The sequence below is a fragment of the Rhopilema esculentum genome, chromosome 16, assembly GCF_057945365.1.
Source record: "Rhopilema esculentum isolate cy_ngs chromosome 16, ASM5794536v1, whole genome shotgun sequence".
NCBI lineage: Eukaryota > Metazoa > Cnidaria > Scyphozoa > Rhizostomeae > Rhizostomatidae > Rhopilema > Rhopilema esculentum.
The window spans coordinates 7,145,562-7,170,191 of record NC_142830.1 but is presented as its reverse complement, the minus strand read 5'-3'; the positions used below and the strand labels follow the sequence as shown (position 1 = coordinate 7,170,191).

Genomic DNA, 24,630 nt, shown 5'->3' with positions numbered 1-24,630 from the left:
ACACACTTCACATTTGATTCTAATACTTTGGTGAAAGTTATAGAAAGGAAAGAAGAAAAATATTTGGTGAAAGCAGCTTTGTTTTATTATGTGAGATAACTCTAATATCTATTTACAGATTCAGTATCATTATTTACAAATACAAAACACTAAAAGTGAATTAGAAATTTATATGGGGTTAGGGGAGTCATTGTTCCCTCAAAAAGGCAGATTTCGTCAGTTGCTACATGTCCAGCTTTACCTCCTCAAGAAAGCAGATTGTCATTTGAAAGTTTCTGAAGGGCAGCATCAAATGATATTGATAAAATGTTATAGAACTTATGCAGTCTGCAAAAAGCAACTATTGGCTAAACAAATGATTATAGGCGTTTTTGTTGTATTTTATAAACTATTGACAGGAGGAGATGAAATTTCATTGTATCTTTGTATCTTTGTAATCATTGAATCTACTACCATAGCTACAACAACTGTCACATTCTTTCAAATTTTCATAACTTTGAGAAGTTTTCAAATTGATTATAAGCCTTCGCATCCATACTTCTGAGCGCCTGATTAAACTTCATCATCACTTTGAATGTCGCCAACTGTGTTCAGTATTGGTTCCCATGCGTGGATAACTTTGCGCTGTTTTATGACTAGGTCCACTAAATTAGCAAATCTCCTCTTTCTCTCGCTTTTGAGACTGCCACTGTTAGAATTCATTTGTTGACAAACCATGAATGCTCTTTCTAACGAGTTCGGCCCTCTATCCTGCCGAGTCGATCGAAATTCTAGGGGGATGGATGGTAGCACCGGGTCGTGTCTTGTTTTGTGAAAAACGTCCCGCTCCAGCACGCCCGTTGATGTGCTTGATAATTTTCGAACAACAGATGACCCACAGTGGGGCACGCTGGAAGCGTTTGCTATCGATGTAGCTCCGGTTTCTTCCCCTGTTAGGTGCTCACCGAGTCTTGCTTGATGTCTTGCTTTCGCATCTTGTCGGTCAGGCGTGTGTTTGCTTGTAACACTATTTTCTATCTCCTTTGCCAGTGCCTGTCCAGAAACGTCTTTCCGGAGAATTGATAACGAAGAAAAATCGGCTGACAAATCCCCATCATTTTCAGTTTTTTGCTCTTCTATGTCGTCTGAAATATGTAACTTTCTTAGACTTTCGCCTCCCGAAGACCGTTGTGAGCTTTTTAAACCTTCTCTCTTTCTTTTGTAAACAGTTCTCGCAGTTTTTCTTTGATGCTTTTTGTCAAATATCTCTTTACCAACGTATTTACTGCCAACTTGATGGAAACGCGATTTGATCATGAGTTCGTCTCTTAGCTCTTGGTTAGTACGGTATTCGCTTTCTGACTTTCCTTTGCCACCACGATACTTCGGATGGCTGAGGGGGTCAATATGTGATTCCTGTTGCTGGTTCTGCCCTGAGATGTATTCCAAGGCCGCCTCGCTCTTGCTACCCTTCAATTCAATCCGTCGTCTCTCACTCGCAATCAGATTATTCAATGGACCCATGTCACTATGAAACCTCGGTCTTCCTCGTCTTGTCTCTACCGCGGGTAAACGAACCTCAGGCCTTGCACCATTTTTTGCTTCCAAACCAGCTTCTTTCGGTGGTGTTTTTTCCAAAACTGATTTTAGTTGTTCCTGCAAAGCAGTTTTGATTTGTTTGATCTTTCGTAAATCCCTCATTATTTCTTTTCGATTTTTATCCAGTTGGGACAGTTCTGCATGAAGAGATCGATCTGTTCTTTCATTAAAAAGCATCGTTCTTCGTGAATTGTCGAAGATATCGTTTCTCAAGGTGTCCTTTGGTCTGTTAGTCCCCATCTCCAAATAATCCAATAAAATCCGGAATTAAAAAATATGGAATGTAACAGTTATGAAGGCATGTTTATGGTTTACACACCGAAGTGAAAGCTTGGGCGACCGGGTCCCCAACTGACGCTTTGAATCTGTTCCTATATTGGTTGTAACAAAGTCCCGATACCGATTCGCCCACGCAATGAATGCAGGCTGAGTTTCTCATGTAGGATTCTTTTCATTTGGTGTTTATCATATTGGTTGATTGTCTTTATTATTTTGTCACCGCAGCGAACTGTTTCTATAATAAGTTGTGTCACGCTTGGCATGGTTGCCCTCAATAATAAAAGGTAAAATCCTCTGGAATCCATCCTATTCATTTACTTCAGATTGTTCTTGTTAAAACCAAAAACAAAAGCATGCCTAGCAGTCCTATTAATCTACTTTGAAATAAACACTGAATACTCATTGAACACGAGATGTAACAAGACCATAGATGACAAGGCTTCAATGGCTTACATTAATGAGATACCTTGATCATTATTTTCTTAATCTAATTAAGATACTGATAATGCTTTCGTCGAGAGTTCCTTCAATGACAATGAAATGCATGACAATAGTTGTTTGAAAAAGATCTTGTTAACATACTTTTTACTATCAATCAATATTTTGATTTCTCAGCAATTTCTCGTTGAAAGTATGCGGAAGTATGGTAACAGAAAACAATAAGGGAAGCTGAGGTCATGGCTTACATGGGGCATGGCACTAGAAATTTTTCAATGTGCAAGTTCAGAGCAAGTTTTGGTTTGAAACACATTGTGGAATTATTAGGGCGTTGAAGCCCCTTCACCCCTCCCCAAAATGTATCAGCTTGCATGAATTCTCCTCGTGTAAACTAAAATACGAATAAATTTTATTAAAAGTTCAGCGCTTATGGTTATGGAACGAATACTGTAACCTAAAGGTGTAATGACAATCTACCTCTCGCTTACAATGAATAAAACTACGGCACTCCTTACACACAACCCATTCCATTGTGACCATTCCACTTTTTTAACTGCAAGTTTGTTTGACAAAGTTTAGAAGATTTGCAATCTTTCTCCAGTAAACACCGATCACTGATCCCAATACTGTTCTTTCCTTAAACGTAACACTAGCGCTTCCAACTACTCCATGTGCATATATAAAATGATTTATTGTTCAAAATATCTTATATAAGTTGTTACTGGGAGGGAAATATGCTCGAAGTTTATTTAGAAACGTCTTAGTCCCTTCTGAGAATCATTACGTGGCAAGAGTTGTCATTACTTGCGCATCTACAACTGGTTTTACGTGACTTTGTTCCGCTTGAAAATTGCTACCTCAGCATATGAAGGGATAATTTCCTCATTTTTTCAGCAGAAGTTTGTTTTCTAATCACGTGCTAGAGAGGCCAATAGATAATCAGATAAAAAATCTATTCACAAAGCTAAAACATAATCGGGGATATTCTTATGAAATTGCTGCCTTTTGGCGTCACAAATTAACAAGCGGTGCCTATAATATAGATATGTGTCTTGAACATGATTGGCTAATGCAATACAATCATCTTTTTTGTTTAGTACAAAGCATAAAGTCAAGGATCCCATAGTTCACCCGCGCTACGCCAGGGTGCATTCCATGTTAGACCCACGCCAGAGAAATTTCAACCTATTCTAGTTGCTACGCCAAGTGTAAAACATACAAGCTTTCGATTAATCTATAGTTTGCATTGCTTTTACTGTCCATATCAATATAATCAGGCTGTCCACGTATTCTGTACAAGTACCGTTTTTGCTACGCCGATCGCGAAAATTTATCACGTACGCCAATGCGCCAAGGCTCGCAAATAGCAAATTTCACGCCGCTACGCCGAGGAAAAAGGTAAGTCCACGCTGGAGATCTCCGGCGTAAACTACATGGAATGCACCCTGGGCGCTACGGCTCTGATGAATAAACAGACACTAGCCTCTTGAAGTACACAACTTCTTCACTGTTCGTGAACAAAATCTTTGTCTCATCATCAAACTGAGGCTCTTCAGTTTGCACCAGCCGGAAACTTCCACTAAAATGGCGGGAAGTGCGCAACCAGTACAATTGCAATCACAGAAGTTAGTGAAAACATTATGCTTCGAAGCACTTAATCAATTGTCGCTTCTTTTAAAACCTGCAAGGTTGGGAAAAGACTGGAGGTCTTTGGCAGACTTGATCGGTTTCAGCAATGAAGACATTATGTACCTTGCAGAAGATAAAGAACCTGTTGTTGAACTGATGAAGGAATGGGTAAAACGGCACCAAGAAGGTGCTACGATAGGAAAATTAACTGAATATCTAAAGAAACTTGGAAGGCTTGATGTCATTGAAGATCTTCAAGATTATTTTGGTATTTATGATTCTCAAATTTTGTTAATCCTTTTATATTCTATATCGTACAGTGTTTCTTTTCTGCGAGACTGCATGGAATGTGTGACAATGTTCGGCGAGATCTCGAGTGCACCAGAAGCTCTTCAAGGAAAGTACGATGCAAAAAAATTGGCTGGAGTTTCTTCAGGTTAAGACAAAAATTGGGCCACACAGTTCATCCAAATGTTGTTTATGGAATGAGCACCATGGTGGAATCCATGTAGACCTCATGCCGGATATTGGCCAGGCCAATATTATTAAGCTGCGCCAGCGATGCTAACTCAAAAAATTGTATGATGCAGGGCATGATAGAAACTAATAAATATCCTTTTCACCAACAAAGGTTTGGTGCACTGGCCTAAAAAAGAAAAATGTGTTTATGGGTTGGCTGCTTGTGTTTAGGCCAGTGTATGATTTATGATCATAGGCCAGTGCATCAAGGAATTTAGTAGATCTCTGGCACAAATAACATGAATACCACCCTGGAATAAGCATCAAGTAGTTAAACTGCTTGAAAAATTCATCTATTTGCTAAGAAAAATAAACAAAGTGGTTATAGTTCAGGACCAATTATTCAGACTTTTATATTAACCCCCCTAACAGAAAGTGCAGTCATTGAAAATGCCAAAGTTATCTAGGCCAAGTTCATTAAATATCTGTCATTGTTACAATCTTGAGTGGACTCTTGACACACTTTTCAGTCTGGCCTTTTTAGGTCTTTCCCCAGCTCAGGGACCATTCCATGTGATAACACCCAAATATGACCAGTGTGGATTTACCAGAGCACTGGTGTGCTGGCATAACTTGTTTTTCCTGGCACAAAGGTATAAGCAAACCATTTATGTTGTGTAAAGTTTCCAATAAGAAAGGGTTTTGTTTTGGTGAACAGATATGGATCACCTATTGTTCCCCTTATCATAAAAATGGAATCTTTTCACTGTTAAAATTGCCCAGCCCATCCTTAGTATATGGGGATTTATGATAAGTGATAGCAACCACATAGCTGTAGATTTCGGCTATGGGTGGGCAAACTCAAGCAAGAACCATACCTGAGGGGGGGGGGGGGCCAGGCTTTAAAAGAAGAAAACAGATATATAACAGACATATAAATGTGGACTAAATCAAGATCACGGAATTATAATTATGCCAACATTTCAAAATATCACTTGGAAAATCTGTAGCCAGAGGGGTGCAAGTTGTTGTCAAAATTTTTATTTAGGGAGGGGGGGGCACAGCCTGCAGCTACGTGGCTGAGTGATAGGGAATCAATGGAAACTGTCTTCAACAGCTCTGTGCTCAGATAATAAATTACATGCATTTATCTCAATATTCACTTGTTTTTTATAAAAATCCCTTTGTGAAAAACTGGTACTGGACAATCAGAAAAAATTAACCATTAAGAAACTAAGTTTTCAACATTGACCTGTTTGCTCCTTAGAAGAATGAATGCATCACATCTACTGAATACTATTCTAAAGTCTTGAAAGTTTCACTTTAAAAGCAAGTAAATTTTCATTTTGAAGACAAAATTATGCCCTGAGGCAAACTGGCCTGTTGGGCTACCATCAGTGGTGAAGCTAGCAAAAAATAGTTGCTCCTTCTGCATGGACAGGGCCATGCCCTTATTCAGTAGGAAACACCCATGAAAAAAAATATCCTTTTTTTGCTAAAGAATTTTTTCTTAAATTCAGCAAAAAGCAAATTATAAATTGATGTCTTTTGAAAAACAAACCCATGTTTAGAGGCGTGCTTTAGGGTGCTTACTTTTCAAACAAATCTATGCTAAATTGTAGTAAGCCTCTACAGCTGAAAAGTTCAAATTGGTGATAACTAAATTTGGCAATATAGGGAGCAGGGTTGACATTTGAAGTTGCATGTCATGTATTTCTGGTAGTTGAAATAGTGTAATTAGACTATTCAAGTTTTTGGTCTTACAAATCTGACAAATCTAGATGTTTCATTTAAATATATTTAATAAACAACAGAGTTTGAAGTCTGTACAGGCAAGTTCACATATTGTGCAAATCAATTATTCTGCAGATGATAAAGAGAAGTACACTTGAATAATGAGTCGCGTTATCAATGAAAACAACTTCATTAGTCAAACCATTAGAAGAGTAAACAATTCAGGTAGAGAAATACACTTTCATACAAGCAGGTCAGCGTTCAGCTCATCTGTATTCAACATAGCAATCAGTCACACAACATCAGTTGCTCATTAATCTCTTACAAATACGAATTCGGCTGAAATTGGTTAATTCTCCCACTCCAAAATTTCAATCACACAACAGTAAATTGAATTATGTTTCATCGTCGCTATCACCTAGTCTTGCAAAAAGACCACCCCCCCCCCCTCCAAGTCAAACCTGTTTGCAAAAGAAGATAATGGGCCAGTTAATATTAACAATGACATCTAATCAGCAACTCAAATACTTTGACTTAGAACTCAAATTCTTTGACTAAGAGCTGAGGGCCTATTTTGTAATTCCAGATATTTTCACTGCTTCAACCCCTTATCTGTTTCCAAAAATTCTTCACACCCAGTGAAAATGGCATATCATCCGCACAATTACTGCTTTCAATCCCCCATTAGTAATTAATATCACAATAGAATTACATTAAAAACAGATTATAGAATGTTACATTGGTGATGAATAACTTGCATTTCAGTTTAGGTCATAATAGTTATGTAAGTGAATTGGGCTGATAGGCCCTTTCCAGCCAAACAATTAATTTTGATTGATTGACCAAATTATTTTTCGAATGATATGCTGATTTTTACATGTTTTAAAGGGTGTTCAGCCGCTAAATGGGGATTTTATGGCTTGTTTTTAGGGTGTTCTTGGGGTGCTCAGCCTGTTCTTGGGGTGTTCAATCTTTTAGAAATGACAGCTGATTAGGCCATACAGACAAAGTTGTTTGGTGGTTGGTAGCACAAACTCAGACTGCTGAAATTTCCCAGTTGTGTGAAACTAAATGTGATAAAACTACAATTCAGAGTCTAGCCCTGCCTAAATTTTAATATTGTATGCCTATTCCTACATCTCTGATTGTAATAATTTGAACAATGGTAATATTTTCAATGGCATTTAAATCCAGTCTAAAAAAGTGTTGCCTCAAAAAAGTTTAGGATACTTTGATTTTGGGGGCCCTTTCCTTGTATGTTATAAAAGTTAAAATTGCCCGACATAATTGCCCAAGCCTAAATTTGGAGCCAGTCTGCCCCTTATTATGCTGTCTATAAATGGAAAGAATGGACAGATTTAATCTTATTTAAAGATTCTGTTGATGTTGGCAGGCTATTTCTTTGAATTAAATTTGTAAATGTCATGTAGCAACTTGCAGATCCTTTCTTTGCTTTGGGCCTAGGATTATCTGTCCCTACCCCCTACTCTGTAGTTGGCCAAGTGATGCTTTATGGGTTTTCACCCAACTGAAACCGTGCATGTTATGATTATTTGTTTTATTTTTTAATGAATAAACCTAAAAGTTTTTTATTAAGAATATTAATCTGTTTATTCTAGATAAAGCTCTTACGGCCGATGAATACAAGCAAAGTCAGAATGGTAGGCCATTCTTTGGTTGGCTATATCTTGGTTATTATTTCCTCATTTAGACACTCCAGTAATTATGAAATTTTCAAAATTTTGGTTCTGCATTTATTAGAGAGAAACATTTATTTTGTAGCTACATTTCCAAACACTTTCTGCCATTAGGAGAAACACATGCTTGTAACTAAACTTTTATAATCTCGAGTTCTGTTTCTTATGCTAGGTGCACACAAGAGATTTTAGCTGAGCTGAATGTTATGTATGGCAAAATTCTTGCAGAAAACTGCCACACATGTTATGCAAGTAGCTGGGTTGTGCCATTTAGCTCAGCTAAAATAGTTTGTGTATGTCTACTATTTAAAGCTTTCTTGTGCTAGCGGCAGAGAACGGAAGACCCATTGATATGATATTTATCAATTACCTTTTATTTGTTATAAATGTTGCATTAAGGTATGAGACTTTATTACAGAGCAGTGTTTATAGAGGGAGGCAGTCATTTCCCATATCCACTCTGTATGTGGGGTGTTGTATTTGAGAGCATGGTCAAATAGAGTGCAGTTGAATAGGGGACAATGAAAAAGAGTTTCTTAATGAATTAAAATCTTTGTATTTTTTGCATATTTTCTTTTATGCTGAGATGCCAAATATTGGCTTTCAGACAGTTTTGAAAAGGTCTTGTTGTAATGGGAAATGTAGAGCATATTATATGTATTCCCCAGTTGGCTAGCGTGACTTTCGGGAGTGGGTTGTGATTATACAATTTCTGGTCCTATGGAAGTTATGTAATACGGTGTAGAGCTAGGGGCTCAAGGGGCTGAGAACGAATTTTTAATGCTTAAAAGTAGCAATTTTCTTCATTTAAATATTTTTTTTTGAGAAATTTGCCATGAAGGTTAGAAAAAAATTGAAAACCATAACATCTTATGATGAAAATAAGAAAAGGATCTGTTTGAAATAGCAGATTTTGATATTGAGGAGAATCTATCAGCTGATTCAAAAAAAGAGGAGGATGACTTTTTAACAATTGATTAGATTTTATACTTTTCAGAGTAAGTGCCTATTGATTTGAAAAAATGATTTTATCTTGCAGAGACCAAATGTCAATAAGTGCCCGTCGCAATCCAACACCCCTCTCCAATAATCAGCCTTCCTAAAAGCCAAAATTTTCAATGAATGCCTAGATGTTTGATAGATCAAATACGTTATTCAACCTCTCTTGAGCATTCAAATGACAAGACAGCCATTTATGTTTCTCAGATATTATTGATCAGTTTTTTGTTGCAGAGTTAAGCATGCTTTTAAAAAGTGCAGCACTTGATGATTCACCTGTCACAGGTAAGTTGTTATGATATTTTCCCTCGTTTAGAAAATCACCAAATGCAATCTAGTATTAAGCGCAACTCATGAATTATATGTCATTTTGCATTATTTTGGCATGCCTCTAATTTTCAAAAATCAGCTTTAGTTTGAACCTCTGCTTTCAATATGAAAAGTGGTCACTTAGCTATGCCGCTAAACCTGACAGGTGGAAAAGAATCTTTTTTGCCTAGTTTCAAATAATTTGCATGGTTGTGTCTTGGTAACATTCAGACTTGTAAATGATTATATTTTGTCAAGTTGCAGTTATGAATTAACCTTACTTGAAATTTCATTTGAAAGAACACTAAGGCATTTGCTTGGTGAAAGATTTGTTTGCCTTTATCATGGAAATGTAGTACTACAGCTATGCCCAAGTCACAAGATTCAAAACTTCCTTCCTCTCCTAGGCCAGCGATTACTGACAAACCAGTTGAAAAAGAAATCATTTCCTGTCTCATTTACTCTAATTCAATTTATCACTGTCATCTTGTAGTCACAATTTACAAAACGAAATCTATAGGAGTGCATTCTTTTCAGTCTTTCCCTGTCACAAAACTGAGGGATTGCTTTTTTCATTGTCTTTTATGCTTTGTTTATGGATGTTATCAGTTTTTTAAGCTCCTTCCAGAAAACGCTAAAACGAGCTTAAGGGCGACAGACAGAGACTAAATTGGCTTAAGTCATCTGCCAATCAGCAAGTGGCCAATGAATGAATGTGATGACGCTCAGCCTCTTAATGATTGGGCAGTAGTTGAATGACAGATGTCCTAAACCACTTTATTATCTGTTGACTGCTTTAAGGTTTTCTCCTTTTTTGGAACCAGATCAAAATATAGCTTAGACAGTGACAGACAGAGCCACATTAGATTAGAGGCAAGAAAACAGTCAACTGTTGTAGATAATCATCATCGTTATATGTAACAGATACAGAATTCCATTTACAGACATTCAGAACAGCACTTGGTTTTATAGCCAAAACATTTATTTACCCGAGAACTGTTTTCCCAGTATCTTTTTTGTTTCCATTGTATATCTGTTGTATCCTCCTAGTGTATCATTGGTTTTTAAGCCACGGTTAAGATCTTTTCTGTGTCAGAAAATTGACGTGATATCAGACGAGTCAACATGAACTTATTGCACAAATTATCTCAATGTTTTGCGTATCTTAAGTGTGAGGCTTTCAGGACATCGCATACACAGTTAGCTTGAATACAGGCAACACTTGAAATGCTCTTTTTAGAAATTTTAAGCGAACGTACCAATTTTTTCTTTTATAAAAATTTTGTTTATAAAATTATTGAAAACCTCGTATGATTTAAGGATATATTTCGAAAATTGGCGGAGCTCAAACTTGATCAAATGTATTATCTTAGTTTTTCTCACAGTTTTGGAACTTGAATGTTATTGAAATATATCCCGGTGCAAGATCAAAAGATAACCTTAAGTTTAATCATCCGGCCTTGGGACTCCCTTCCTCTTTACCATTCCCCTTAATAAAAAAGTTTCCAATGGTGTCGTTTTTAGAATCATTTAAAGATATATTCAGGCTCAAAGTTGCGAACGTTTTAGTATACAGAGGCTGATCAAAATTATTTTCTTATAAAAAGTATATGTTGATCCAAAATTTCGCAACCCGCTTCAACTTGTTTCTGGGAATTTTATGGGTTGCAATTAATATTGCCAGTGCCCGAATAAGCCAAAATTGGGCCTGATGCTGCAGCACTAAGAGGGCATCTTCCTGGGTCTATTCAGTAATAGCCGCCCACAACGTGATGCTACTGCACCAAAAGCACTACCTAATCCTGCTAAGATCACCAATTTTTAATATGTTCAAGGCTCAGAGGGGGGTGGGAGTACAAAACTCGCGGTTTTTGGGGCATGCCAGACGGGATCTACCAAGTAACTTGAAGATTAATGCCCATGATAAAATTAAAGTTGTGGTCCTGAAAGTCTTGTGTAGACAGAGGAGTTGTAGTACGTTATTGTGTAGACAGAGGAGTTCGTTTTCACCTTAGGACTCAATTGGTAACATTTTCAAGAGGCAAGCGGCACTGATTGGGCGACTTCAACAGTCGTGCTCGCGTTTCTAATTAGCCTATTTCGATCCACAACTCCACAACTGGGTATATATATTTCCTAGCATAGAGTTTTCGACCTATGTTCTGATGTTTTATAGAGTGTCAGACGAAAATCTTAGGTTTGTTCAAAATGTGTGTTTTTTTCAGAGCCATTTTCAAAGTCCTAAGTCATGCTTGTGTTAAGTCTAATCCAAAATGCCAGTTAAAACTATTCTGTATTTTAAACAACTATGCAAAGAATGTATGCTCACAAGAAATTGATTTACCATCGAGTTTGAGGACGATAAATACATCTTAATTTTTTGTTAAATATGTAGAATGGGTTGAAAAAAGAAGGAGACGTTAAAAGAGAGATACGCTAGACATTGATTAAATAATCATGCCTAACTGCTGAATTTTATCAGCAAGATTATCTAGAGATGTAGTTCTTTAACTATATTAGGGAAATGTGGCGGATGTGCTGATATTTTGACATGATCTAAAACCAAGATTCTTCAATTTTGGAGATTCGTATAATCATATCTGCTAAAAATTTGGTGTTGGGTTGTTTGCATTTTGCGCTAATTCTATTTCAAGACTAATCCAGCATTCACAAACCACACTTTTGTCTAATTTAATTTATAGAAATCTTATTTGTTATTGTACAAATAGAAAGAATTTAAACTTTCTTCTTTACTTGAAGAATCTCGGCTAACTTCAACCAACTGTTTTTGATGATTTTCACCTGCTTAAAAAATCTAAGATGTTACGATTTCCCTTAGACTTCATTAAAGAGTTTTGCGTTCGCTGTCAAGGATCAATTTTAATCAATTTCAGAGTTGAGTTCTACAAACTGTAAAAATTTAGAATTATAATGGAGACGAACTTGTTGCTTTAACTCTACTTCTTTTATTCCCGCGCTTGAATTTATGTGGCCCTGGTACCCAGGGAACTGTTTTATACACGAAAGCGCAATTGCTGCTTAAACGTGTGAGCAAAATTCCTTATTTCAGGAAACGCATTTGCCTGTGTCTTTTGGCTTTGAAATCGTAGAGCAAACACTTGCTACTCTAGCATTGACAGTCTGCACCGATAGTTTAGTTTAATCAGCTAGTTACTTCAAAGAGAAGGAAATATTACAACTATCTCGATCTCTTTAGTTTTGTTTGTAAATACTTTTTGAGATCATATTGCTACACCGTCTTCACAAATCACTTGGCTGCGCTCTCCTTACGTAGTTTTCTTTTAATGTCTAATGTTCTTTCCTATTTGTTTAAAAGTTCATGAGCGGTATGATGTCTTCATCTCGTATGCTGCTGCAGATGTTAACTTTGCCAAAGAAGTAGTATCACAGCTGGAAACAAAATACAGAATCAGAGCTTGCATCGATTTTCGAGATTTCCTGCCTGGGCCACATATGTTGGATCAGATTGTAGAAGTAATTGAACAGCGCTGTAGAAAAGTGATTGCCATTTTGTCGGAGAATTACGTCAAGTGCGATGACTGTGACTTCCAAGCAAAGGTGGCGATGAAACTCAGCCCAGGTTAGTTGCCGGTTTATTTAGTGAATTGCTCGATAAAGCTGGGGGTATTCATTCTAAAAGGCCTGCTTACCTAGTACTTATAGGAGTGAAAAACATAAGATAGTTTTAACCTTAAGGTGAACAATTCTATCTGTCCAAAGTGACTGCCTCCTTGTTTTGACCAAATTAAGTCCCTAGATTTTAGCGGGTTAAATAGGTTGGCGTTTCTGGTTAAGTGACACGTACAGTTGCATTTGGGATGTCTGAAAACGATAATCTACACCACTCTTCCCTTTTGGTTAGTATGCAGTATGCGAAACGAAATCAAAATCTTCAAGAGAATCCAAGCAGAATCCACAGAAAGCTGTTGTTGCAGCGTTTTTAAACTCTCCCGCCAATAAATGTTCCCTATGCAGTAGCTCCATTTGTAAACGTACCCATTTCCAACTTTGAACATCTATTTTTAATGAATCTGTTGTTGAACTGGAGGGGGTGCTTAGTGCTTAATATTTATTTTGATTGTGTGACGTTGAGTACCGCAGCTTTACATTAGCATAAAAAACGAGAGAGTTTTTAACCATTTATGCTCAACCCTTGGCCAACTTAAACGTACCTTGAGAGCGATAAAACGTATATGCAAAATGTCGCAGCTGAAGAAAAAAATGGTGGATAGGAACAGTTCGGATTCGTGCAAAGCATCGGTACGTGCAGCCGAATTTTAGAGGTCACGGGACTAGTGACGTAATTCTTTACTCTAGCTAATTACAACTTACTAAACACAGGTGTACAGATATGTTGTCTTTTCATGCAGATGATGCTAAGATTGTATGAGACCAGCTTGTTTAATGCCCCTTTTCCATTTTACATTTGAATCAAGTAAATAAGTGCTCAATTTTTTAAGGGTTTGTTGAAAATTAGTTGAGGGAAAATTTATTTGATCACAGTCTGCAGGCTTTTTTGTGACTGCTGTATGTTTAAAAGCGATTCTAGACAGAAAATTGCTGTTTTTCTCTGGCAGCTATTTGCATATTTAATTTCTTTCAATAATGTATGACCATTTACTATTGTTTGTCCGGGCTACTATTAAAATGAATGCTCCATTTTCATTAGTATCTGCTTGCTTTTTAATAAGCGTCGCCACCCTCTATAGTGGTTTGTTCATTTTCTTCTGATTTGCTCAGTCAACTTCAATTTCAGGCAGCGCCTAAATTCTTAATTTTGAGCCTAGGTGATGACACAAAAAGAAAGCAATTCTATTTTTCAAAGTCTCCGATTTCAATTTTTTGTTTAGCGGCTTTACCTAGGCAGAAGGTTGAGATATATAAAGATACTGTTTGATTGTCTTGCTGTCAAGAGCCTTGTTTTCTTCTACACCTATAGTTTCTACTCATGCTAGTTGATTGTGATTGGTATTTTTTTGATCGGTTGTTAGGTGGGTGGTTTAAGCATTTTGTAACTGGAAATGAATTTAAGTTGATTCTGAATGTTGCCAGTGGTGGTTGTATTGTGATGGGTTGATGTTGAAAGAAGTTGATAGTAACTGGATATTAATGTTGATGGTTATTGGGAAGGCTGGCTGGTGGGTTATTGTTGGTGGTGGTTGAATGATTTTCAAGTCTCTAGTGGAAATAGTTTTTCGGTTGCTTTTCTGTGGTTGATAAAGTTGATAAGAGTTGTCGTTGATTTATACTGGTTTTTTAATTTGTTATAGTGGCTGATGGAGTTGGCTAGCTTTTCATGATAGGTGGTGTTTGAGTAGTTTATAGTGTTTCAGGAGGTGTTTTCAGTGATTGTGATGTTTGTACTGGATAGCATTGATTTTGATGATTTGATTGGATAAAGTTTTGATTATTGGATTGATTGTGTTGATTAATTCATTTCATTGGATTGTGTTGATTTTGATCATTTGATTGGATTGTGTTGATTGTATGATTTGACTGGGTATAGTTTTGATTATTGGATTGATTCTGTTGATTGTGTGATTTGATTGGATTGTGTCGATTTTGATGATTTGATTGGATGGTGTTGGTTGTATGATTTGATTGGCTGGTCGTTATTGTGATAATTGGATTGGATGGTGTTAATTGTGATTTCTGCTTGTTAGAGCTTGCTGCACTTCTTTTAGCAAATGTCAAAAGCTTGCTTTTTGCAACATTTCCCTGTTGCTATCTTCCTTGATTACTCGTTACGTCTTTGTTATCCAGTGCTTAAGTCGAATAATCCTTCTTCCACAGGGTGCAAAGGACGAATTTTAATCCCCGTGCTCTACGAAAGCTGCGATATACCTTCATATATGAATGGTATTTTCTACTTAAAGTACACTGACGAAGACTATCGAAAAAATTTCTGGGAAAGATTGGGTAAAGCTGTAAAGGGTAGGGAAAAGAAGGATTAAAATGGGCAAATTTTTACCAGGTATTTTATACTCTTGACATTCTGAATTTAATATTTTTTGACTGTTTTGTTCTGTGGATTTAGAATGCCGTGAAAGGAATTTGGAGAATTCTACGATGTTGCCCTGAAACCAAAAGAACCGCCATTGACATGTTTTTTCCGTTGCGTTCTTTACACTTCTTGCGAAAGGGCTACTTCTAGAAAATGTTCTTGGTTTTGAATTTTTAGTTAAAAACATTATAAAGCTATATTGAACTGCGTAGAATCTTCTACGAGTTCATCGTTGGTTAATTGGATACAATATATAATGGAGCATCACGTGACGAATGTTCTCAAAAGGTCCCCTTGGTATCACACGAGAATTAGCGGAAAACACGAAAATATTTACGAAGGAATTCACATCATTTATAAAAATCCCGTATGGAAGTTCTAGAATGATCCCTATATACTTGCATGAATATTTAGATGAGTCAGATTTTTGGCGGTCAAAAAACTTTTTTGAGACACAAAAAGATGTTTGCACGAATTTTTCTAACTCAATCGTTACAATTTTTCCTTGTATGATGCCCTGAAAATACGGTCAGTTGATGCAAAATTTTAATCAATCAAGTTTTATTGACAAAAATTGCAATTCTAAAGAATCCTAAAATAATAGCTTCTTGACAATGCACGCTAGTTCTCTTTTCTCTAAATGCATGGATTCTTGATGTTTTTGCTGAATCGATGCAAGATGGAATTCACAGTTCAGTTTCGATCTTAATCTGCTGCCGCTTATTAAAGAGCTGACCTACGATTTGTTTTTAAGCCGCTAAATTCGTGTCTGAGATATAGTCAGCTGTTCTGCCAGCCGACTGCTGTTTCTTCCTCGTCACAGCATTGCTTCAAAGCAATAATTAGCATGTCAAACAGTAACAATAACACTTTTTTCAGTTTTTCCTCGAGAAAGAGCTTACCTTCAGAATAAGCCGGTTCGAATGTAAGCCTAGAATTCTCGTGACCAGTAGACTTCTTGACTTTTGTTTTCCTTGACTTATTGTTCGAAAAGCAGCATTTTATAAGACCCCGTCCGCACGTATGTGTTTATTTTCTTTTAAGAAGGCATTTCACAAAATGCTAAACTACATGCTACATTTAACTGATGCCTAATAAAATCAAAATAAACAGAAAAAACAATTATTTACTACTAAGTTTTTTAATAAGATTTACAATTGATAAAAACTGAGCAATGTTTTGACGTATATTTACAAACGACTTTAAGTTTAAAGTAACAAAGATCCACTCAATAACCCAACCTGTGCTACGTACGTCCTGCCTGATGCATTCAGTTGCATTCATCGCCCCGTTTGTAAACCTATGATTTTGAATACGCTCTTCAAAATGGATACTTTTGAAAAAGCTGTTTATACAGCAATCGAAATAAAGACCACTGATCGGTGAAAACCGGTAGAAAATTACAAAATCGTTGAGAAAGAAGCATTTGTGATTTACAGGACAAAACTGAAGGGAACGCTAGGTACTAAGGCAAACACAAATATTAACCCATTAAAAACTAGAAAAAGATCATGAGATAACCCAAGGATAGCCCTAAGCCTATAAGCAAAAAATTGCCTTGTTGAGTTTGCATTCGGACTTGACGAGAAGAAAAATTAATCTTGTGTGGCAAAGTTTACTTCGCGACGCAAGAAAATCGCTTCGCGACCCAAACGGCTGCATAATAAAAGAAGGCCTCTACAATTTTGACTCATGTCACGTCCTTTTCTAGCCGTTTCAGCGTTTGCAAGTGGACAGGCTAAATCGCATTTTAAATGATCAGCGTGGATGGAAGTGCTATCGGTTCGTTTAAAGAATAAGGCGTCGAAAACGTTAAAGTATAGTCTAGAAGAGGCCTAAGAATGGTAATTTACAAACATTTTACGAACATTTTCCAAAATGGGTGTCATTCTTCCTATCCCTTATTTCAAATCTCTTTAAAAAAACAACTCGAAAATAAGCCGATTAAAGAATCGGTAGAGAATTTCCATTTGAGAGAGAAAAACAAGCCGTGTTTTATCGAGAAAATACGGTATAAATAACAACTTTTGCAGGATTTGTTAGCAAAACACATTGTAAGGATTCTGTAATCGCGGTGTTTTTGGTTAGTTTTGATTTCTCCGCCGATTGTTGATATTGCAATTCTCCATTTTTAGTGCGACAGATAATCCCCTGCTACAACCTCGTGAAAATGGTTTTGGCATTCTTTGTTCTCATAATGGATTTCACATCCTGCGGTGAACATAATATTTTATTTTAGAAACAGTTATTATAATGGAATTTTTTGTATGAGCTGGTTTCAACACTCTGCACTCACATGAATTGGTATCATCGTTTCACAATTTGAAATTATGGGTACCTATCAGAGATTTTTTGCCGTGTTGTGCTATGAAGTATAGAAATAGATAACAATAAATAATTTGTTATAGTTGGCGCATCAATCTAATAGCTACATAGATGCTAATTAATACCGACTTTATTTGATATCGGCTATATTTATTACTGACTATATAAGTTTTTAAATGATCAAAGGGGGCCTCGCGGTAAATTTCACCAAAGACCAATAGCAGCAAGTTAAACAGGGCTATTGCTCCGCATTTAGAAAGAGTTGCAGTCACCCTGAGCCCCCCCCCCCCCCAGTATTACACCCCTGTTCAGTGAGTAGCTTAAATTAGATAGAATACATAAGGCTTTTAGATTCATTTAATCAGAATACTTGCATGTAGCTTCAAATATAGCTTCAAACGTATATAGCTTCAAATAATTAATGTACGAGTATTCGCATAAATTGAGGCGTGTAGAAAAATACTTTAGAGATTTAGATAAATGTGATTTTAGCGCTTAGATTGTCACAGTTTCATTGCATTATTGTGCTGTGATGCTTAGGTTTCTATAGTTCTGTTTCTCTTATTCCGTGGAATAGTAGATATAATGAAACTTCTTATAACTGTAATCAGGTGTTATCTTGGTATGTATGTTTTGTTTATTGCGATTGAGGCACTGGTTACTAACAGTTTTACACTCATCAGACAGGCTATCTTCTACTATCGCAATATACTATCCGTATATCACTCTTGTACTATCGCAATATACTATCCGTATATCACTCTTGTACTATCGCAATATACTATCCGTATATCACTCTTGTACTATCGCAATATACTATCCGTATATCAAGCTACTTGTCGTAGTTCCCCCAGAAAACCATCAAAAGTGTCATTGCTTGATGACACCACACAGGAATATCTGCAAAGCATTTTTGTCTAAAAACCTATATAAAAAAGTTCAGTCTCTTCAGATGAGAAGTGCCCAAAAGTGAGTTGAGAAGTGCCAGCACATTAATGCTTTTTGTAAATGTAATGATGATTCCACGTGCCAGCAATTTCACTTTGATATTTACATATTCCAGTACCGTATTTCTTGAGAGTATCTAATAACCATTCTATAGTAAGTAACTATTGGGCTGCAATTACGGGAGTCATATGTTGCTGGTAAAATAGCAGTTGTTGCCTTTTAGAACCCAGAATGGTAAAATTTGTTGATCGTTTTTGCACAAACACAAGCATTTATTTTGTCCTAGATAGACATTAATAGGTTGATTTCAAATGAATCGTATAGAAATACTTTTGTTGATAACTATGTTGATAAAAATTGATTTTTACTTTTTTATTGTACCCAGGGTCATTTACAGTATGCTAGGTAATGCATATTTGATGTACGGTGATCATGAAAATGGCTCGTTAGATTCCCGAAGTCTTCCTTACAAATGGAATATTACTTTGCCTTGATTTTAATCACACGTAGTTTCGATTATCATGTCCCCTTTTTACGTCACTCGCAATTCAAAATCTTGATAAGGGATACGTTCTCCTGAACTGATCTCAGTACCCGTTTAATATTCTGATTTTCGATCGTTTTATAAACATTACTTTGCTAATGGAGATGGTTGGCAAAGGTGCTTAAAACGGTCTGTCAGTTTTGCTTTTCTGTGGCTCCTCTTATTTTCACCGCAGTTTCCAATGTTTTTATGATTTCAGTCCATTCCGTTGAAACTTGCATCAAAATTACCTCCCTTCTCCTTGCAATGATAGTTTCCCATCTTTTCCACTTTTTTCCATCGAAAGTCCAGAGGTATTCCTATGAATGACTTCTGAAATTGAGAATACAACATTATGTGCGAAGGGTTGATTGGACGAGTTAGAGATGTTGTGAAAAATTCCGTTAATTGTGCACGTCTTTAAAGGCATTGAGTCATGGTAAATAGGCTTTCTCTATAGGGGGTCATTTGGTTTCGGCGTGATCGCTGCTGTTTCATGTGATATTGGCATCCGTTGTTGACAACTTGCTATTGATGGAAACTGTTATGTTAATCAGTACAAGGTGAGTTCATGTGACCAGTTCAAGGTCAACCAATAGCATCGCAGTCATGGAAATCATGACTCAGCGGATTTGGCACTTAGGGTATACCCAGTCTATTTATCATGACTCAATGCCTTTTACCATCATTTGCATGAAATCAAGGCAAGCAGTGTTTACCTCCTTCAACTCTACATTTATTGGACACATCGGGTCAACTTTGTCTCGAGCCTACCATAGCTCGGTGAGGAAAGCGACACCTTTGGGCTCATAAATTCCACAAACAGGTTTCTGTTCTGTCTTTGGGATGTCAACAATTGGGATAGAATCTTGACTGGAAACGCTCGACTCTTGCATTTCACCCAGCGACAGACTGCTTTCGAAGTGTGTGATTGGACAAGTAAATTTGTGGGGTGGGATATCTCGTAGCTTGTGGAGCAAGTTTATTCATGAACTGAAAGAAAAGAACAACATGCCATTTCCAAAACCGTTAAAGATTCGTAGCCAAGCTTCTCGGATATTTATCACTTTATATCTTCCAACACGTATCTTCCAACACACTAGCTTTAGCTAAGCCAACCGCATACAGATTCAGAGCTTTCCATTTGGCTATGATTATTTCATGGCTGAAATATTTTTGTGGAATATGACGTATGCACAGTCTATCTTAGCAAGTCGAAATGTCAAACACTGCATCTAAATGTTGCTATTTGTCAGCTTTCATAACATCTTCACCATTGAGTCACCAAATGGAATGTCAGCGTGAATCTTTTTCCTAGAAAAGTCACATCGATTGCTGACTTTGCTAGGCCAGATCAGATCATTAGTCTAAGCAAGGAAGAAAAGAGGGCCTAATATCGATCCCTGTAGAACCCCGGCAGAAGTTTTGAAGGTTCACAATATGTGCTTTCTAAAATAATTAGCATCAATTGCCCACATGACATCTATGATTTGATCATTAACAACTCACATACTGGCAACGAATACATCAAAACTCAATTCTACGTCACCTCCAATTACGTCACCAGTAATTACAAGAGATATGCGGTGCATGCGCGTAGAGGTTAGTTGCGAAACGTGCGTCATGGTGTCAATCGACCAGCTTCGAGCTCTTGGTTTTTATTTTATTTTGCTGATCAAGAATTTGTGTGAATGAAGATAATGAACAAAGAGTAAGCTCAGAAGCAAGACGGGTTTGTCTCCTCGACTTCGTGCGAAGAAGAAACCAAAAGGTCAACTTCAAATCTACGGAAGAAAATATCAATGAATGAGTGGAACGGACCACAGTGTAGTCAACTACCGCAGAACGAACTTTAAAATATGAATGAATTGAAGGATTCCATAGCCACAATGGCAAATATGTTTAAGGAATTCATGAAATTAAACAGGAGGGGCAACAAAGCCGAAGTCAGGTAGCACCAGAAAGAAACGCTCATGGAATGACAAAAATTCCAGCAGCAGCGTGTCTTCTTCCTCTTCTGATGATGGAAGTAGATGCTCTCACAGCAAGAGACGTCGTAAAAATTCATCCTCTTTGCATTTGTCACACAAAAAATGACCAGGAGAACCTGCAAGCGCCAAACGGCGAGGATGCAGGGAAAGTTGCAAACAAACATGGAGGTGAGTTTCTCGATGATTTAAACGAGGAACTTAATGAAAAGATGATGAAATGGATGGCCCAGTGTCTGAGAAGTTGGCAAATATCATAGAAAAACGCTGGAAAAAATTAATTCCAGGTGAAAAATTGAAGACATTGCATTCTTCATATAAGAGGCCATCGAACTCTTCTCATAACTCATTGTGCCTAGAGTGAATAGGCCAGTTTGGATGAGAATGAGAAAAGAACAGAAAGATAATGACAGGAGAATAGCACACATACAAGAAAATGTAATTGCAGCCACAAGTGCATTAGTTCAGGGAACTGAGCTTGTCTTGAATTCAAATATCAAAGAAGATGATATGAAACAAATAGCCAAGAAATCGGTAGACAGCTCAGCACTGCTTGGGCATTCAAACAGAGAGTTAAGTGAATGAAGAAGGACCATGGTAAAGCCCTATTTTAAGCAGGAATACAAAGATCTTTGCTCTGAGGAAACTAAGATAGCAAAGCTTATATTTGGCGATGAATTCAATCAGCAAATAGCAGATTTGAATGAGTCTAGTAGTATCACTAATAATCCTATGATAAGCAATGACAGTAGATATCTATACAGAGATAGAAATTATGAATACAAACGAAGAAACTAAAATTACAGTAGAAATCATAACAACAACTATCACAGCCAAAACGAGTCTTTTTTTCCAGAGGCCAGATCACAAACTTCAAAAAGAAAGCAAATTACAGTGACTACAATAGACGGGGAAAGCAGTGACTGCCAATCCATGAACAAGGTGAGAAACGTATCTGAAATTATTCATGATATTAAATTGTATCTTGAAGATAGAATTGAAAAGTCTGAGGCTGGTTCTTTGAGGAATTATAATTAGAAAGTGGGAAACATCAAATCCAGAAATCCTTTCATATATATCTGGTGTTCAAATTGAATTTATAGGAAAACCTCATCCAGGCTCAGTTTTCACTTGTATCTGGTGTTCAAATTGAATTTATAGGAAAACCTCATTCAGGCTCAGTTCTCAGATTGATGAACAAATTGAATTGATGTAAAGGAGGAAGGAACATGCATTGTCATAGCACCGGATTGGCCAACCCAAGTTTGGTATCCAAAATTCATGTCCCTTCTGTGTATGAGGCCAGTTATGCTGGATCATTTCAAAGGATTGTTGGAGATGCCAGGGAGGCAGGAGGAGATTCATCCATTTCAAAAGGAATTGAACCTGGTGGCGGGACTTTTATCGGGGAACAAAAGATTACAATCAACCTATCAGAAGAAGCAACAGAAATCATAATGGCTTCTTTGAGGCTAGGTACACTAAACAATACAATGTTTATGTTAAGAAATTTAAAGAGTTCTGCAAGAAGCAATCCTGGTAATATGAAATTTGGCAGCATGATGGTAATCGCACCTCTTGAAAAGTTTAGGCGTGCGATGGCTTGCGATGACGTGCGGTCCATAAAATGGAGACCTTACAATTTTTTAGAAGACCTGATGTCATCTTTGTATTAGAAGGTGTGTTTGAAAAAGCGTATGAGGTTTTCATGAAACCAAAATGTTTTTATGGAATTTTAGAAGAAGTTTCTTGAAAACAAAATAAGTTAAAAAAAAGGATACAAGCTTTTTGGCCCTGTTTCCATTACTCGTAGGATTCCAATCAAACTTCACACTTCCTTCGGTAAGTGCTTGTTTGATTTTCCAATTTCAACACTTTTTCAACACGGAGATAATGTTTGTGTTGCTGATCAACGGAAGGGTTCCACACATTGCAAGGACGGTTTCACAAGATTTGTTAAAGATAACTGATTGGTTTGCATTTGTATGGAGCTAATAAAAGCCACCCATTAACAATCTGTATTAAAAGTAATGGTCACGAAAGCCTAAATGTACAATAAAAGTTTGACCTAATCTATAGCTGCACTAAAAGTTATCTTCAAATTGCATGGACCATGGTTCATTTGAAAATGTCCAGTTATTGGGACTATTTCATTTCGTTCGGTAGCCTTTGCCATAAGTCTTGGTCGAAAAATTATAATGTTCTCAGTGCCTTGTGTTTTGTTCTTGCAGTAAGTAAAGCAATGTTGCTGTTTGTTCGCAGTTCATATTGTAGATTTCTAGTAATAAAAACATCTTCCATTAATATTAGATTTAGGTTATAGACAGTTTTGTTTATTTCGATCAAGAGCAGCTGTACGTTGGTGAACGGACACTGATTTGGTTTTAGTTAATAATTGATTAAAGGTGGAGGTGCCGTCTTTGCATATGATTCGAAGGACTTGTAATTGGATCCTGTTTATTTTATTATTCAATTTCCTATAACAGAACATCCGCACAAGTGGGTAATAACGAAAGTGAGACGTCATAAATAAAGATAGTTAATAGTAGTTGTGGCTCATTAGAGGCTGCTCTACCTTTATTCACAAAAATCAGAAGATAACACTTTTCTTCGTTCATTTTCATGTATAATCTCTACCAGAACTTTTAGAACACTGACGTCAGTATTCAAGGGCAAATTCAGCCATCCTCCTCTCCCCCTAGGAACAATGTTGGTTTACTATTGATTATTGGAGGGACATTATGAAGTATGTTTTGTCCTCTGACTTGTATGATATTTGTCTAGACTATCGACGTCGTTAGAAGGGAAGGGAGTTGGAAGTAGAAGTATTTGAGAAAAAATAGATATAGATAAGCTCAACGCAAATTGCTTGGTGCTCAATATAATTTCTGCAGGCATTGTAAAGCATCCCTTTCAAAAAACTCTTATTTTTTGTCTAGATAAGATCAACAGGCAACGATTGTTGTATTATCTGTATTATTCCATAAATAAATTTCAAATCACTATATTTTATTAGGAAACAAATGTTGTTTTCGTAGATATTGAATAGTAAGGGACCTAATACTGAACCTTGTTGAGCACCCAAGTAAGTCAAATTTCCCTGCAGCTTAGCGTCCAAAATCTAGCTATGATATGTCCAAAATCTAGCCGTAATGGCTCCAATTAAAGCTGCCGGTGTTTAGTCACTACACCTGTCGACGTGAAAGAGAAAGGAAATTGATGATGCTTTGTTCTGCACATGCTCTCTTAATTGATTTTATCGTGTAATTATCATTATTTGTAATCTTCCCAATCCATATTTCCTGACTAGTCTCTTTTTATATTCAACATTTTACAGTTAATGTTCTATCTAGATTCCTTTCAAACTTTCAAAATGATTCAACCGGATTCAACTACTGATTTGATTTGATTTTCTAAGTTAACCGGCTCTTTAATTAAGAATAATTCATATTCAGTCAATCGATGTTAAAAATTTTCTGCAATGGCTTGAGTTTCATTATTTTTAAAGTTGTTTTGATTCCATGTTTCCTTATTTCGGCTATCCTTACAGTGCCATCAGTGTTTTGTTGATCCACCTTGGTTCGATTAAATTGTAAAGGGATCATCGGTATGTCACGATGCTAAGTCCTCGCCTTGAGCTCACAAAATAGTTTCTGCTTTAGGGCAGCGAAAAGTTGGAACGAATTACCACAAAATATA

At 36.7% G+C, this 24,630-nt stretch overlaps 1 protein-coding gene across 1 annotated transcript; it reads left to right on the top strand.

Annotated features, from left to right (window-relative positions):
• Positions 1 to 3,425: 3,425 nt before the first annotated feature.
• On the top strand, positions 3,426 to 18,871 carry LOC135682894 (myeloid differentiation primary response protein MyD88). The gene is made up of 6 exons (XM_065197979.2): positions 3,426 to 4,192; positions 7,737 to 7,778; positions 9,048 to 9,098; positions 12,460 to 12,723; positions 14,937 to 15,117; positions 17,283 to 18,871. The coding sequence occupies exons 1-5, from the start codon at positions 3,880 to 3,882 to the stop codon at positions 15,095 to 15,097; spliced, it is 831 nt and encodes a 276-aa protein (XP_065054051.2). The 5' UTR covers positions 3,426 to 3,879; the 3' UTR covers positions 15,098 to 15,117; positions 17,283 to 18,871.
• Positions 18,872 to 24,630: the final 5,759 nt, after the last annotated feature.

Excerpts from the sequence above, each read along its gene's own strand:
- LOC135682894 (XM_065197979.2), top strand. The coding sequence starts at position 3,880 with ATGGCGGGAAGTGCGCAACCAGTACAATTGCAATCACAGAAGTTAGTG. Across the intron at positions 7,779-9,047 it reads ATACAAGCAAAGTCAGAATG|AGTTAAGCATGCTTTTAAAA; the intron begins GTAGGCCATTCT and ends TTTTTGTTGCAG. Across the intron at positions 12,724-14,936 it reads GGCGATGAAACTCAGCCCAG|GGTGCAAAGGACGAATTTTA; the intron begins GTTAGTTGCCGG and ends CTTCTTCCACAG.